At 44.1% G+C, this 16,345-nt stretch overlaps 1 protein-coding gene across 1 annotated transcript in view; it reads right to left on the bottom strand.

Annotated features, from left to right (window-relative positions):
• OTOF (otoferlin) overlaps nt 1-16,345 on the bottom strand; it is a 99,540-nt gene that overhangs the window by 56,096 nt on the left and 27,099 nt on the right. The window contains exons 3-5 of the mRNA XM_066180163.1: nt 6,292-6,365; nt 4,115-4,241; nt 1,855-1,909 (exon numbers count right to left, since the gene is read on the bottom strand). Coding sequence (XP_066036260.1) covers nt 1,855-1,909; nt 4,115-4,241; nt 6,292-6,365 — 256 coding nt within the window. The remainder of the gene's footprint in view (nt 1-1,854; nt 1,910-4,114; nt 4,242-6,291; nt 6,366-16,345) is intronic.

Raw genomic sequence — 16,345 nt, 5'->3', positions numbered from 1 at the left:
TATGTTATATTATTTATGTTATATTATATATTTATATCTTTATATTTCTATATATTTATATATTTAATGCTTGAGACAGTATTTCTTCTTATTAATTATATATATTTATGTTACTACGTTATTTATATTATATTATATATTTTATGCCATTATATTATTTATGTTACGTTATATATTTTTATATTAAATACTTGAGATGGTATTTCTTGTTATTCTTAAAATATTAACTATCATATATATTTATGTTATTACATTATTTATGCATATTTATATTTTGTTATATTATATATTTATATATTAAATGCTTGAGACAGTATTCCTTCTTATTAATTATTATAATATTAATTCTTATATAAATTTATGCTATTATATATATTTATGTTATTATATTATCTATGTTGTATTATATATTTATATGTTATCAATTCTTACATATGTTTAATCTATATTGCAGTCTCACAAACTGAGTTCTACAGCGCCTCAAGCTCACAAACTAAGAATGACCCCCATCTCTCCCTCTCCAAGGCCTTTTAAGGATAAATTGTCCAACTGAGAAATGGCACCTAAATTATTTTTATTTTTAACCCAATAAGCGACCACCCCCGGCCCGCAATGCGGATTTTTCTACCCGATTACAAACCACCACCCAGAGCCATGGAGGAGAAGAAGAAAAAGAAAAAGAAGGTGAAAAAGAAGGACTCAGCCTCTGCCCTAAATCCTCCATCGTGGACGATTCTATATATACATATATATTTATATTTATTATATATATATAAATATATATATTACTGTATTTATGAATATTTACATATATATAAATACCGAATTTTTATATATTACTATATTCTAAACCCTTAAACTCTTAAGTTTTCCACCCTGTGCTATCACACCCTTCTATCCAAACCCCACACCCACAATCCCAGCGCTGTCACTCAATTTTGGGAGCCTTTTCCACGGCCTCCGGTCAAGTGCAATGTTTTCTTGGGGGTCAGCCTGAAATCCACCGTGCCCCGGGTTCCAACAGAGGGGAATTCCCAGTGGGAATTCCTGGGACACAGGTGAGGAGGGGCTGGCAGGGTGTGGGATGGAGGACATCCCAGGAATCCCAGTTATTCCAGCCCCAGGGTGTGGGCTCTTCACATAACGCGGAAAATCCAACAGATTTAACCGAGCCGTGGGATCAGGGAGACCAATCCCATTGGCTTCACTTCTACTGGAAGACACGACGGGATTGTGGAGTGACCGGAGTTGGGAGGGACCTTAAAGCTCATTCCATTCCGTATTCCACGCGTCCAGGGGCACATCCTGCCATCCCAGGTCGCTCCAAGGAGAAATTCCATGGAGACAGCCTCGAGGAGGGAGCCTAATTAATCCGGGCTTAATTCCGGCTCTCTGGGTTTCACAGGCTGGACAACAAGCCCAGTCAACCACTTAGCAGACAGACAGAACCAGAGGACGCAGCCTTAAGCTGCGTCAAGGGAAATGCAGGTTGGATATTAGGAAGAAGTTTTTCATGGGAAAAGTGACTAAATACCGGAATCGTCTGCCCGGGGAGGTGGTGGAGTCACCATCCCTGGATGTGTTTAAAAAGAAACTGGATGTGGCACTGGATGCCATGATCTAGTCGAGGTGTTAGGGGCTGGGTTGGACTCGATGATCTTGAAGGTCTCTTCCAACCTGCACATTCTTTCCAATTCTTTCTTTCTTTCCAATTCTTAATGCCGAGTTCACGGCTCCACCAGTGAAATTCCGGCTCTTGGGATGTCCTGGTTCCGAGCCCGGTGAGTCAAGGCCCACCAGGATCTCGGTCCCTGCAGTGTCCTCAAGCCGAGGACACAGGTTGGTGTCACCCACCTGGTAATCCATGGGCCTCCCAGCACTCGGCTCCATCCTGATGTCCGGCTTGGACCTGGGGAGAGGCGGAAGGAAACCCTTGGTCAAGGCCACGGATGGGATACATGGGATTCATGGGAATGGTCACAGCCACGGATGGGATTCATGGCATTCATGGGAATGGTCACGGCCACGGATGGGATTCATGGGATTCATGGGATTCATGGGATTCATGGGATTCGTGGGATTCGTGGGAATGGTCACGGCCACGGATGGGATTCATGGGATTAGTGGGAATGGTCACGGCCACAGATGGGATTCATGGGATTCATGGGAATGGTCACGGCCACGGATGGGATTCATGGGATTCATGGGAATGGTCACGGCCACGGATGGGATTCATGGGATTCATGGGAATGGTCATGGCCATGGATGGGATTCATGGGATTCATGGGATTCATGGGATTCATGGGATTCATGGGATTCATGGGATTCATGGGATTCATGGGAATGGTCACGGCCACAGATGGGATTCATGGGATTAGTGGGAATGGTCAAGGCCACGGATGGGATTCATGGGATTCATGGAATGGTTTGGGCAGGAAGGCGCCTTAAAGATCGCCCAGAGCCTGGCGCCCACCACCATCCCAGGGTGCTCCAAGCCCAACCTGGCCTGGGACACTTTAATTCATAAAAATATATTAAAAATATTAAAAATATAAAAATATATAAAATACATATAAATATATTTAAATATATATTTATATATATATATAATCTATTATATATATTTTATTAACATGTGTTTAATATATTTTGTCTATTTTATATCTATTATTATGTATTTATAATTATATGTTAATTTGATCATTGTTAATATATGATTAATAGCAAGAATTAATTTTTAAATAGTTAATATTGATAGGGTGTTAATATTAATTATTAATGGCTTATTAATTTTTAATAATATATTAATGCATACACAATGTATTATCAAAATATGTTTAACGATATTAAATATAAATTTCTATATATTAATATTATATATTAATGTATTTTATAAAAAATATTAAAATATATTCAAACTATATTAAAATGCGTTTAAATATATTAAATATATATAAATGTATAAAAATATATAAAAATATATATTTAATCTATTATAAACATATTATAGAAATATATTTATATGTTTTATGTATTTTATATATATTAATATGTATTTACAATGATATATTAATTTAATCATTGTTAATTTATCATTAATAGCAAGGATTAAGTATTAAAGAGTTACTATTGACATAGTGGTAATATCAATTATTAATGTATTATTAATTATTAATAATATAGTATATTAAGACATACACAATGTATTATTAAAATACATTTATTAAATTTAGTAAATATATATTATAATATATTCTATATATTTAACAAATTTTTAAATCTATATTTTTATAAATATTTATAGAAGTATATTAAAATATTTAAAAATATTTTTAAATATATTAAATATATAAATATATAAAACTATAAAAATATATATTTAATCCATTATATATTTTTATTAAAATATATTTAATATATTATATGTCTTTTATACATATCAATATGTGTTTATAATAATATATCAAGTTAATGATTTTTAATATTATAATAATAGTAAAATTAATTTTTAAATAGTTAATATTGATAGAGTGGTAATATTAGTTATCAATAATATGTTATATTAATGTATACATGATGTATTATTAAAATATATTTATCAGGTATATTAAATATATATTTTTATATATTCATTATTTTTAACATTTATTTTTATATCTATATATTTATTATAAATACATATATAGAAATATATTAAAACATAATAAAAATAAATTAAAAATATACTTCAAATATATTAAAATATATTTAAATGTATGAAAAATGTAGGAAAAATGTAGGAAAAATGTATGGAAAATGTATGGAAAATGTATGGAAAGTGTATGGAAAGTGTATGGAAAGTGTATGGAAAGTGTATGGAAAGTGTATGGAAAGTGTATGGAAAATGTATGGAAAATGTATGGAAAATGTATGGAAAATGTATGGAAAATGTATGGAAAATGTATGGAAAATGCATTTATAATATATTAAAAATATAAAAACATATTGAAAGTTGATAAAACAGCCCACTGGCTCTGTGGGACGACTTCCAACATTCCCGTGTGCCAGGCACGGCACGTTTTTTGGGACGCCCGTCCTCACCTCCCGCTGGCCCGACCCCCAGCCCGGATCTCACCTTTTGTTGGAGACATTGGTGGTGACGGCGGTGACAGAGGCCAGCGAGACGGTGTCCGGCTCCAGCCCCGCCCCGTATCTCATGGCCTTTCCATCCAGGTCTTCGGTTTCCAGGACAGCCGGATCGTCTGCGGGAACGGGGACAAAAGGAATGGCTCCGGTTTTAATTTCCACCCCTGAATAATTAATTAAAGGCTGAGGGAAGAGAAATCAATCCACCGTCCCCTCGGCCTCGGTTGGGAACGCAAAAACAATGGGGACCGGGTCGGGGCTCGGACAGTCGGCTCGGAAAAGGGGTTATCAAAGGGATGACGTGGAATTCCATCCGGGCAGGATCCCTGCGGAGGGTTTCGGGAAGGGAAAAAAACGAGGGATAACGACAACACCCCGAATTCAGGGGGTGAAACGGCACTTGAGGAAGAGCTGGAGACCTGGCGAGCACAGGAGATGTTGCAAAGGCAACAAATTCCCTGGTTTTGAAGAGAGAGAGGGTGAAAAAAACGGGAGAAACGGATCATCCCCAAGAGGAAAAACTGCTGGAGGAACCCAGATCCCACCGGCACATCCCCGTGCCTGGGTTTCTGTGGGTAGAAATTGCTGGAATGTTCCTTTCCTGAGGGAAAAGGGACTCCTTGACTCAGCCGGGAGACTGAGACTGAGCCGGAGTCACGGGAGCTGGGAATCGCTGCCTCCAGCTCTGGGATCCTCGGCACAGGATGATCCAGAGGAAACCACGGAGCTGCTCCCAGGGCGCTGGAGCCAGTCTGGGAGAGCTGGGAATGTCCTGCTGGATCAGGGAAGGATCCAGGGAATCCTCAGAGCCTTTTCCAGAGGGAAAGGAGAGCTGGGATTTGGGATAAAGGGCTGGAGGGGCCGGGAGCCAGGGAATGGGATTCCCACTGGGAAAGGGGAGCTTGGGGTGGGATCTTGGGAAGGAATTCCCAGCTGAGAAGGATCTTGGGAAGGAATTCCCAGAGAAGCTGCGGCTGCTCCATCCCTGGAAGCGTCCCAGGCCAGGTTGGTCCTGACCCAAGAAGGAGTCCGGATGGGAGGGAAGCACCCGTGGAATATCGGGAATGCAAGGACATCCACGCCATCCCTTATCCAGCGGCCAAAGGGTCGGAATCACCATCCTCCCAAACCCAGGGAAAGGTGTGGGACAGCTGGAAATCCCTGGGAAAGGTGGGGTCAGGATCCTCCCAGGCCCACACCGCACAGTCAGCATTCCATGGATAAACCCAGCCTGTGGAGACACTTCCATTTGCTCCGTTCCTGCCTCGGCATCCCGGATGTTTTCCCAGGTTCCTGCCGGAAGCTTTAACCACAAGGGTGGACCAGTTTAGCGCAGATGGCGAGAGCCAATTAGTAACTTGCTTTGGAGTTAATGGCGTAATTAACCAATTAGGAAGGTGACACGACTTAATCGTGTTCAGGCCCACAAGAAAACCGTCCTATGCTGTCGGTGAGAAATCTCCGTAAAAGTTCTAAGAGAAACTCCTCTCCGAAAGAACTAATAAAAGATAATTTTTTTTTTAAAACACTAAAGCTAAATCAAAATCACGTTTGATCTCTTTATATTATTTATAAAAAAGCAAACACCTTCGAAAGAAAAAAAAAGTATTTTAAGAGTTTCGTTTTAATTTTTTTCATTTTCTTCTTTTTCTTTAATGCTTGTTAATAAATCCGTCTTTAAATTTAAGCCCGCTTTGCCTTTTTCTCCTAATCCTATCTCAGAGCAAAGAAAAAAAAAACCCTCTATTTAAACCACTGCACTAAATTTAGCTCCAATAAAAATGATAAATAATATAATTTATAATTGCAATTATAAATATAAATGATAATAAAAAAGGGCAAACATAAAACCACTACTTAGGGGAACCCCCGGGTTTCCACGTCAGCATCCAAGGCAAAAAAATTCCCATTTCCTATCCTCAAACCCGGCTGGAAAACAGGAGTTTTCCCAGAACCGCGATCCAAACCCAGGCTTTTCCCCGCCCTGTAAACGCTCGTTCCCGCTTTTTCTTCGCGGCGGAAAACCGATCCTCGGGTCTGAATGGAAACAGCGATGAGTTTCCAACCCGCCTTTCCAGAGGTTTCCAATTCCAACCCCGGGAGCAGGCAGCTCTTCCTCTCCCACCGCCGCAATTCCCGGGATCCGCCGCCGTTCCGCGGCCGTACCTTGTTTCCGATGCTCGTCCTTGGACGGGCGCGTCTTTCCGAGCTTCATGGCTGAGAAAACTCCTTTTCCAGCTCTGGATGGAGAGAGGGAGGATAAAAATTCCCATTAATTACTGAATTTTAGTGGGTTTTAGGACATAGGAGGTGGAAGCAGGAGGTTGTTTTTTTTTTTTTTAATCCAAAAGGAGAAGAGGAAAGGTCAGCTGAAAAACAGAGCAGGAAATATTCCAGAGGCAGAGTCAGGACAGCAGTGGAATTCACAGCCCTGGAATCTTGGATCCCACTTTTAGTTATTGGTCTGGGAATGCCTCAGTTTGGGATAACTCTGCCTCCCCGCGAGCGGAGTCCCTGCTGGGAGTCCCGGTTGTGTTCCCATTCCTCATCTCTCCCCACCAGCTCGTGGAATTTCTTTCCAAGACACCAGAAAATGAAACTACTAAAAATGAAATGCCGCAAAATCCAGACACCCCCAAATTCAGACACCCCCAAATCCAGACACCCCAAAATTCAAACAGCCAAATTTTGGAATTTTCCCAAATATTGGAATTTTCCCGAAGTTCATGGAATTTCTTTCCAAGACACCAGAAAATGAAACTACTAAAAATGAAATGCCGCAAAATTCAGACACCCCAAAATTCAGACACCCAAATTTTGCAATTTTCCTGAGTTCTGGAATTTTCCCGAGTTCTGGAATTTTCCCTAAATTCATGGGATTTCTTTCCAAGACACTGGAAAATTAAACTACTGAAAATGAAATGCCTCAAAATTCAAACACCCCAAAATTCAGGTCCCCCAAAATTCGGTTGCCCCAAAATCCAGACACCCCAAAATCCAGATGCCCAAATTTTGCAATTTTCCTGAAGCTCATGGAATTTCTTTCCAAGACACCTCAAAATGAAACTACTAAAAATGATAAGCCACAAAATTCAGACTCCCCAAAATTCAGACACCCCAAAAACTCAGGCACTCCCAAATCCAGACACCCCAAAATTCAAACAGCCAAATTTTGGAATTTTCCCGAATTTGGGGATTTTCCCGAAGTTCATGGAATTTCTTTCCAAGATGCTACAAAAAGAAATGACTGAAAATGAAACGCCTCAAAATTCAGACACCCCAAAATTCAGACTCCCCAAAATACAGACTCCCCAAAATTCAGACACCCAAATTTTGCAGTTTTCCTGAGTTCTGGAATTTTCCCTAAATTCATGGGATTTCTTTCCAAGACACTGGAAAATTAAACTACTGAAAATGAAATGCCTCAAAATTCAAACACCCCAAAATCCAGACACCCCAAACTCCAGACACCCCCAAATCCAGACACCCCAAAAATCAAACAGCCAAATTTTGGAATTTTCCCGAATTTGGGGATTTTCCCAAAGTTCATGGAATTTCTTTCCAAGACACCACAAAATGAAATGGCTGAAAATGAAATGCCCCAAAATTCAAACACCCCAAAATTCAGATCCCCTAAAACTCAGACACCCCAAAATTCAGGCACCCAAATTTTGGAATTTTCCCGAATTTGGGGATTTTCCAGAATTTCGTGGAATTTCTTTCCAAGACACCACAAAATGAAACCACTGAAACCAAAACATCCCAAAATCCAGACACCCCAAAACTCAAAAACCCCAAAATTCAAACACCCCCAAATCCAGACACCCAAACACTCCCCCAGCCATGAAAGGGGAATGTTTTTAATTGGAGAATTCCCACCACTGGAAGCGCAGGAACGTGTGAAGGTTTGCTGGAGATGTTCTTGGAAGTAACGAGGGGACCCGAGCTCCAGCCAGGATCACACCTCTCCTGCAGGCTGGACCTTTCCTCAACTCCGGCCTGGACCTCACCTCCAACCTGGACTTTTCCTCACCTCCAACCCAAATCTAATCTCCAGCCAGGACCTCACCTCCGGCCAGGACCTCACCTCCAACAAAATCTAATCTCCCAACCAGGACCTCACCTCCAACCTGGATTTCACTTCCAGCCAGGACCTCAACTCCGGCCAGGACCTCACCTCCAGGCAGGAGAAAAAGTCTGGACTTTTCTTCATCTCTAACCCAAATCTAATCTCCAGCAAGGACCTCACCTCTGACCAGGACAAGAAGTCACCTCCAACCTGGACTTTTCCTCATCTCCAACCCAAATTTAATCTCCAGCCAAGACCTCACCTCCAGCCAGGACCTCACCTCTGGCCAGGACAAAAAGTCACCTCCAACCTGGACTTTTCCTCATCTCCAACCCAAATTTAAGCTCCAGCTCAGACCTCACCTCCAGCCAGGAACTCACCTCTGACCAGGACAAAAAGTCACCTCCAACCTGGACTTTTTCTCACTTCCGACAAAATCTAATCTCGAGCCAGGACCTCACCTCCAGGCAGGAGAAAAAGTCTGGGTTTTTCTTCATCTCCAGCCCAAATCTAATCTCCAGCCAGGACCTCACCTCCAGCCGGGACAAAAAGTCACCTCCAAACTGGACCTTTCCTCATCTCCAATCCAAATCTTATCTCCAGCCAGGACTTGACCTCACCTCCAGCCAGGACCAACTCTAGCCAGGACCTTACCTCCAACCAAATCTAATCTCCAGTTGGGACCTCACCTCCAGCCAGGACCTCACCTCTGGCCAGGACAAAAAGTCACCTCCAACCTGGACTTTTCCTCACCTCCAACCCAAATCTCACCTCCAAACAGGACCTCACCTCCAGCCAGGAACTCACCTCCAACCTGGATTTAACTTCCAACCAGGACCTCACCTGCCCTTCAGCCCTAATCTCACCTCCTGCTTGGACCTCATGTCACCTCCAGGATGGACCTTTTGTCATCTCCTGTTTGGACCTCATCTCCAAAATGAACACCATTTTCAGTTGGGACCTCATCTTAGCCAGGAACTCAAATCCAGCCAGGACCTCACGTCTAACCGGGATCTCACCTCCAGCCAGGACCTCACCTCCAGCCAGGGTCTCACCTCCAGCCAGGGTCTCACCTCCAGCCAGGGTCTCACCTCCAGCCAGGGTCTCACCTCCAGCCAGGGTCTCACCTCCAGCCAGGGTCTCACCTCCAACCAGGACCTCACCTCCAGCCAGGGTCTCACCTCCAGCCAGGACCTCACCTCCAGCCAGGACAAAAAGTCACCTCCAACCTGGATTTTCCTTCACCTCCAAACCAAATCGAATCTCCAGCCAGGACCTCACGTCTGGCCAAGACCTCACCTCCAACCAGGAGAAAAAGTCTGGATTTTTCTTCATCTCCAACCCAAACCTAATCTCCAGCTGGGACCTCACCTGCCTCTGTCTGCCAGGCCAGGGGATCCAGAGGATCCAGAGCTCCTGGATCCTGCAGGATTGGGATGCGCTGCCCGCAAGGAAACCACATGGAACCTGTGGGCTTTCCCGGTCCCAACCTCTGGATGGGGCCAAAGGGTAAAATCTTTACCCTTTGGGAAAAAAAATTCCAAAGAAAATCCTGGAATTGCGGCCAGCCTGGTTGGAAACAACCCCCAGGAGTCTGCAGGCCAGGAGCAAGCGGGAAGAAAATGAGGGAAAATGGGAAATCAACCGGTCTGAGGGAGGGGAATCCAACTGGGATAAGATCCAGGAATTATTTAAACCTGGGACTAAAGCAGAAAATTAAGGAAAATGGGAAATCAACCGGTCTGAGGGAGGGGAATCCAACTGGGATAAGATCCAGGAATTATTTAAACCTGGGACTAAAGCAGCGCTCCGGCCTCTGGGAGCTGTGATTTATTCCCAGGACGCTCCGCGGCGGTGCGGTTTTTCCATGGATGGGAGGAGGAAAAGTGCGGACGAGGATTCCGTGTCTGAAATCCCACCAGGAAATCCCGCCCAGGGGATGGGACCCTTTGGAGCTGGTTTCAATCCTATTTATTTAGTGAGGAAACGTTGGAATCACGGCTCGGGCTCTGGAATTCTGCTCCCAGATCCCTTTTCCAGCCACACCTCCCGGTTTGGTTGGATTGTGTTCCTTTCTTTTCCCAGTACATCCTTAAAAAATGGAGAGAGGGGAAAAAAAAATTCCCTCCAGCCCCAGAGCTGCCTTTTGCTGGTGGATACTCAGGGATAAAAATCCCTATCCCGGGAATTTCTGGGGTTCCTGCCAAATCCGCAGACACCAGGGATGCTTTGGATCCCTCGGTGGGTAAAACGATGGTGGTGGTTTTTTGGGGAAAAAAAAATGGGATTAAGGAATCAGGATCAGCGGCTCCGTGTGTCCCTAAAAGACCTGGAGATGGGGGGAAAAAGCCTCAGGGAAATCCATGGGATGAGGTGGATTGGAGGGGAAAATCCAGAGGGATCCAGAGCTCCAGGTGTTGTGCCCCTGCCCATCCCGGCTCCTCGGAGCAGATTCCCGGCACTGGGAATGGAGCTTTGGGAAGGGAATAACAGGGTTTGGAGGGTGCTGGGGGAAGGGGGAAAAAAGGAAAGGAGAAAGGGGGGGGAGGGAGAAAAAAGGGGAAAAAAGGAGAAGAAAAGGGAAAAAAAGGGAGGGGAAAGGGAAAACAGGGGGGAGAAGAGGGAAAAAAGGGGGAAAAAGGAGGAAAAGGCAGGAAAAAAAGGGAGAAAAAGGAGAAAAAGAGGGAAAAGAGGGGGGGAAAGGAGGAAAAAGGGGAGAAAAAGGAGAAGAAAGGGGGGAAAAGGAGAAGAGGGAAAAAAGGGGGGGGAAAGGGGGATAAAAGGGGTAAAGAAGGGAAAAGAAGGGAAAAGAAGGGAAAAGAAGGGAAAAGAAGGGAAAAGAAGGGAAAAGAAGGGAAAAGAAGGGAAAAGAAGGGAAAAGAAGGGAAAAGAAGGGAAAAGAAGGGAAAAGAAGGGAAAAGAAGGGAAAAGAAGGGAAAAGAAGGGAAAAGAAGGGAAAAGAAGGGAAAAGAAGGGAAAAGAAGGGAAAAAGGGGGGGAGGGGGGAAAAGGCGGGGAAAATGGGAGAAAAGGGAGAAAAAGGGAAAAAAGGGAAAAGGGGGAGAAAAGGGAGAAAAAGGGGGAAAAAGGGGGAAAAAGGGGGAAAAAGGGGGAAAAAGGGGGAAAAAGGGGGAAAAAGGGGGAAAAAGGGGGAAAAAGGGGGAAAAAGGGGGAAAAAGGGGGAAAAAGGGGGAAAAAGAAGGGGGGGGAAGGAGGGAAAAGGGAAAATAAAGAAAAATTGGGGAAGGCAACAAAAAAGGGGAAAAACGGAAAAGAAGGGAAAAGGAAAAAAGGAAAAAAGGCAAAATGAGAAAAGAGAAAAGGAAAAGGAAAAGGAAAGAAGGAAAAATGAAGAAATGGAGGGGAAAATAGGGAAGGAAAGAAACGGGGAAAAATTGGGGGGAGGGAGGGAACTGGGAAGAAAAAACGGGGGGGCGGAAAAATGAAGGGGGGAAAATAGGGGAATGAGAGAAGGAAATGGAAAAGAAAAAGGGAAAAGCCAGAAAAATTTAGGGAAAAACCCTAGGAGGAATATGCGGGGGGCGGGAAAAAAAGAAAAAAAACGTGAAAGAAACATAGAGGGAAAATAAAATGGGAGAAAAGGGGGGAAAGCTGAGGGAAGGACAGGGGGAAAGTAGGAAAAAAAAAAGGGAAAAATAACAAGAAAAAATTGGGAAAGAAACCCCAGGAGGAATCAACAGCGGGAGAAAATATGGGGAAAAAAAACCAGAGGAAAGGAAAAACGTGGAGGAAGAAAACTGTTGGGATTTAAAAAAAATAAATAAATAAAGCGGGAAAAAAACTCTCCAAACAAACAGGAAAAAGCAGCAGGAAAAATAAAGGGAGGAAAAAAAGGAAAAAAAAAACCCACAAACAAACAAACAAAAAAAACCACAACAACAAAAAAAAACCCCAGGAAAAACTGAAGGGAGAAAAGGAATAAGAGGAAAAAAAGAGAAATAAATTCCAAAGCGGCGGATTTTGGTGGATTTTGGTGGATTTTGGTGGATTTTGGTGGATTTTGGTGGATTTTGGTGGGTTTTGGTGGATTTTGGTGGATTTTGGTGGGTTTTGGTGGGTTTTGGTGGGTTTTGGTGGCACTCGGCAGGTGATGGGAAGAAGGGAAGGAGCAGGATGAGGATGAAGACGGAGCCATCCCAAAAATTCCGGAGCAACTTCCCGATCCTCCCCCAACCCCTTTCCCGATCCCAAACTGGGCCAGCCCTGCCCAGCCCCTTAATCCCAATCCCAATCCCAATCCCATCGGCCTCTACCTTCACCCGGCCCCTCAGGAGAAAGTTCTGGAAGAACCTCTACGGTGGGACATCCATCCCGGGGCAGGAATTTTGGGGGATCTGCCCCCTCCAGGTGGAAGAAGATCTTTGCGGGATCTTCCCCCCGATCCCTCCGCCGCCGTTCCCGATGGTTCCGGGGTGGGAAGCTGGCGGAGAGCTGACACCGTCCGTCCCGATGAATATTCCATGAGGATTCACGGGAGAAGGAACCTGAGAACCCCACGCCCGCCCTTCTCTTCTCCCGATTTTTTTTTTTTCCCGGGAGAACCCAGGGCAAAATTTTGGGCCGCGGGAGGGGGGTGGAGGATGGATGGAAAACGTCGTGGCGGCCGATGCCGTCCCCGAGTCGGGAGGAAATTATTAAATCGAAATTTAAATCCAAATTTTTTGAATCGAAATTTAAATCCAAGTTTTTTTGAATCGAAATTTAAATCCAAATTTATTTAAATGGAAATTTAAATCCTAAATTTTAAAATCACAATTTAGATCAAATTTTTAAATCAAAATTTAAATCACATTTTTGATTGAACATAAATCAAAAATTTTTAAATCGAAATTTAAATCAAATTTTTTAAATTGAATTTAAACCAAAAAATGTTAAATCGAATTTAAATCAAAATTTTTAAATCAAATATTTTAAATCAAAGTTTAAATCAAAAACTTTTTTAAAAACAAGTTTTAAATCCGTGTCAGGCACAGGAGGCTCCGCCCAGCCTCTTCCCGTGGAATTTCTGGGGTCTAATCAAAATTTAAATCAAAATTTAAATCAAAATTTAAATTTAAAAAAAATTTAAAAAATTTTTGAATCCATATTAGGCACTGGAGGCTCCACCCATGGAATTTCTGGGGTCTAATCAAAGTTTAAATCAAAATTTAAATCAAAAACTTTATTAAACAAATCTTAAATCCCTATCAGGTGCTGGAGGCTCCATCCAGCCTCTTCCCGTGGAATTTCTGGAGTCTAATCAAAATTTAAATCAAAATTTAAACCAAAAAAAAATTTAAAACAAATTTTAAATCCATATTAGGCACCGGAGGCTCCGCCCAGCCTCTTCCCCGTGGAATTTCTGGGGTCTAATCAAAGTTTAAATCAAAATTTAAATTTAAAAAAATTTAAAATCTTTTAAAATCCATATTAGGCACTGGAGGCTCCACCCATGGAATTTCTGGGGTCTAATCAAAGTTTAAATCAAAATTTAAATCAAAAAATAATTTTAAAAAATTTTAAATCCGTATCAGGCCCCGGAGGCTCCGCCCAGCCTCTTCCCGGGGAATTTCTGGGGTCTAATACGGGATCGAGCACGGATCATTTCCAGTTCCACAAATCCTGCTGCTGCTCCTCTTGGGTTTGTCCTTTAGGATTTCATCCGTGGGGATCCCCGGGATCCCGGCGGATTCTGGAGCCGCAGCGGGGAGTTGGGAACTGGCCGGATTCCAGTTAAAGATCCCGTTACTGGTGAATTATCCGCGGATAAAAGGATAATAAAAGATTAAAAGAATCTAAATAAAAGATGTTTTAATCACTGCCCTTCTACTGGGAGCAGGGAACAGCATTCCTGTTTCCTTGCAGGAATTCCGCCGGTCGGGAATTCTTCCGGGGGCACAGATTCCCACTGCCGGGTCCATCCTACGCCCAACCCTCAATCCGTCTGCCCGGAGGAAGGACGGAACTGGGAGAGCTCTTCCCGTTTTTCCTGACTCTGCCCTCTCCTTGAGGACGTTTTCCTCCTTCTCCTTTATCCCTCCAGCCTTATCCCATTATTTGGGAGGATCCATCCACAGGATGCGGCACCGATTGATCCTTAAAGCGCGGAAACCAGGAATTAGGAGCCAGGAGAGACCTCCTGGATGGGGAAGATTCCAGGATCAGTCCCTGGAGCTGAGATTAAATTTGAGCTCCAGCAGAGCCGGAGGATTTGGATCTTGGGGGAACAGGCAGGTCTGGTATCCATGGGAATAAAAGGAATAAAAGGAATAAAAGAAATAATAAAAGGAATAATGAAAGGAATAATGAAAGGAATAATGAAAGGAATAATGAAAGGAATAATGAAAGGAATAATGAAAGGAATAATGAAAGGAATAATGAAAGGAATAATGAAAGGAATAACGAAAGGAATAATGAAAGGAATAATGAAAGGAAGGTGGGAGCTGAAGAAATCTGGCAGCCCAATGTGGGCGCAGGAGCTGTCGGAATCACGGAATTCCCGAGTGGGAAGGGAATTCCCACCAGGATCACTGATCCAACCCCAGCAATCCCACCCTGTCCCTGTCCCTGTCCAAGCACTCCCGAAGCTCTAGAGGCCTTGGGAATGCCGCCATTCCCTGGGGAGCTGTTCCTGGGCCCAACCAGCTCTGGGGGAAGAATCTTTTCCTGATATCCAGAGAAAAGCTGGATCCAAGTCCTGTCTGCACCCAGAATTCCCCCACCTTGTCCGTGTCCAGGCTGGGAAAACTCCCTCCATCCAATCCCTGCGGATCCAGGCTTCCCTCGAAACATCTCAATTCCCTTCAGGCGCTGCCAGGCTACAAAGATTTTGCTGGATAAATATTCCTTGGGTTTTTGGGGTTTTTTTTGGAGAGTAAACCAACCTGGATCAGCTGGGAAAAGTGGGAATGAGGAAGAGGAGGAGGAGGAAGAGCAAACCAACCTGGATCAGCCGGGAAAAGTGGGAATGAGGAAGAGGAGAAGGAGGAAGAGCAAACCAACCTGGATCAGCCGGGAAAAGTGGGAATGAGGAAGAGGAGGAAGAGGAAGAGTAAACCAACCTGGATCAGCCGGGAAAAGTGGGAATGAGGAAGAGGAGGAGGAGGAAGAGTAAACCAACCTGGATCAGCCGGGAAAAGTGGGAATGAGGAAGAGGAGGAGGAGGAAGAGCAAACCAACCTGGATCAGCTGGGAAAAGTGGGAATGAGGAAGAGGAGGAGGAGGAAGAGCAAACCAACCTGGATCAGCCGGGAAAAGTGGGAATGAGGAAGAGGAGAAGGAGGAAGAGCAAACCAACCTGGATCAGCCGGGAAAAGTGGGAATGAGGAAGAGGAGGAAGAGGAAGAGTAAACCAACCTGGATCAGCCGGGAAAAGTGGGAATGAGGAAGAGGAGGAGGAGGAAGAGTAAACCAACCTGGATCAGCCGGGAAAAGTGGGAATGAGGAAGAGGAGAAGGAGGAAGAGCAAACCAACCTGGATCAGCCGGGAAAAGTGGGAATGAGGAAGAGGAGGAAGAGGAAGAGTAAACCAACCTGGATCAGCTGGGAAAAGTGGGAATGAGGAAGAGGAGGAGGAGGAAGAGCAAACCTACTTGTGCTCCTTGGTCTTCTCCTTGCCTTTGCTGGCGCCGGGGGCGGAATATCGAGGGAATGAAAAGCAAACAAACTTCAGCACACGGAGGGAATCACGGAATTCTTTGGGTGGGAAGGGAATTTTCAGATCCCTAATCCCACCCGAGGACACCTTTCCACCATCCCAGGCTGCTCCAAGCCCCTCCAACCTTTCCTTGGACGCTTCCAGAAATCCAGGGGCGGCCACAAATTCCCTGGGAATTCCATCCCAGCCCCGCCCCACCCCCGCAGGGAAGAATCCCTTCCCAATATTCCATCCAAACGAAATTAAATTTAGGCGGAAAACATCCCCGCGTGGCTGAGGATGGGCCGGAGCTGGAAGCCAGGGGCATTCCCTGGATTTCGCCTTCGGGGGCCGTTAATGAAGCTCCCAAACGCAAATCCAGGGATTTGCACGACACGCGGGATTCCCGGATTCCATTCCCGGGTTTGGGAAGCTCCTGGGCACGGGGATAAAGCTTCTCCTTTTGTTTCTCTCCCGTATTTCCGCCTCCAGGTCCTGCCCTCCTGTTTTCCTCCT

The sequence above is a fragment of the Chamaea fasciata genome, unplaced genomic scaffold, assembly GCF_029207755.1.
Source record: "Chamaea fasciata isolate MVZ Bird 193981 ecotype frontalis unplaced genomic scaffold, bChaFas1.0.hap1 SCAF_3, whole genome shotgun sequence".
Classification (NCBI taxonomy): domain Eukaryota; kingdom Metazoa; phylum Chordata; class Aves; order Passeriformes; family Sylviidae; genus Chamaea; species Chamaea fasciata.
Note: the sequence above shows the minus strand (reverse complement) of the source record. Positions and strands in the feature narration are given on the sequence as shown.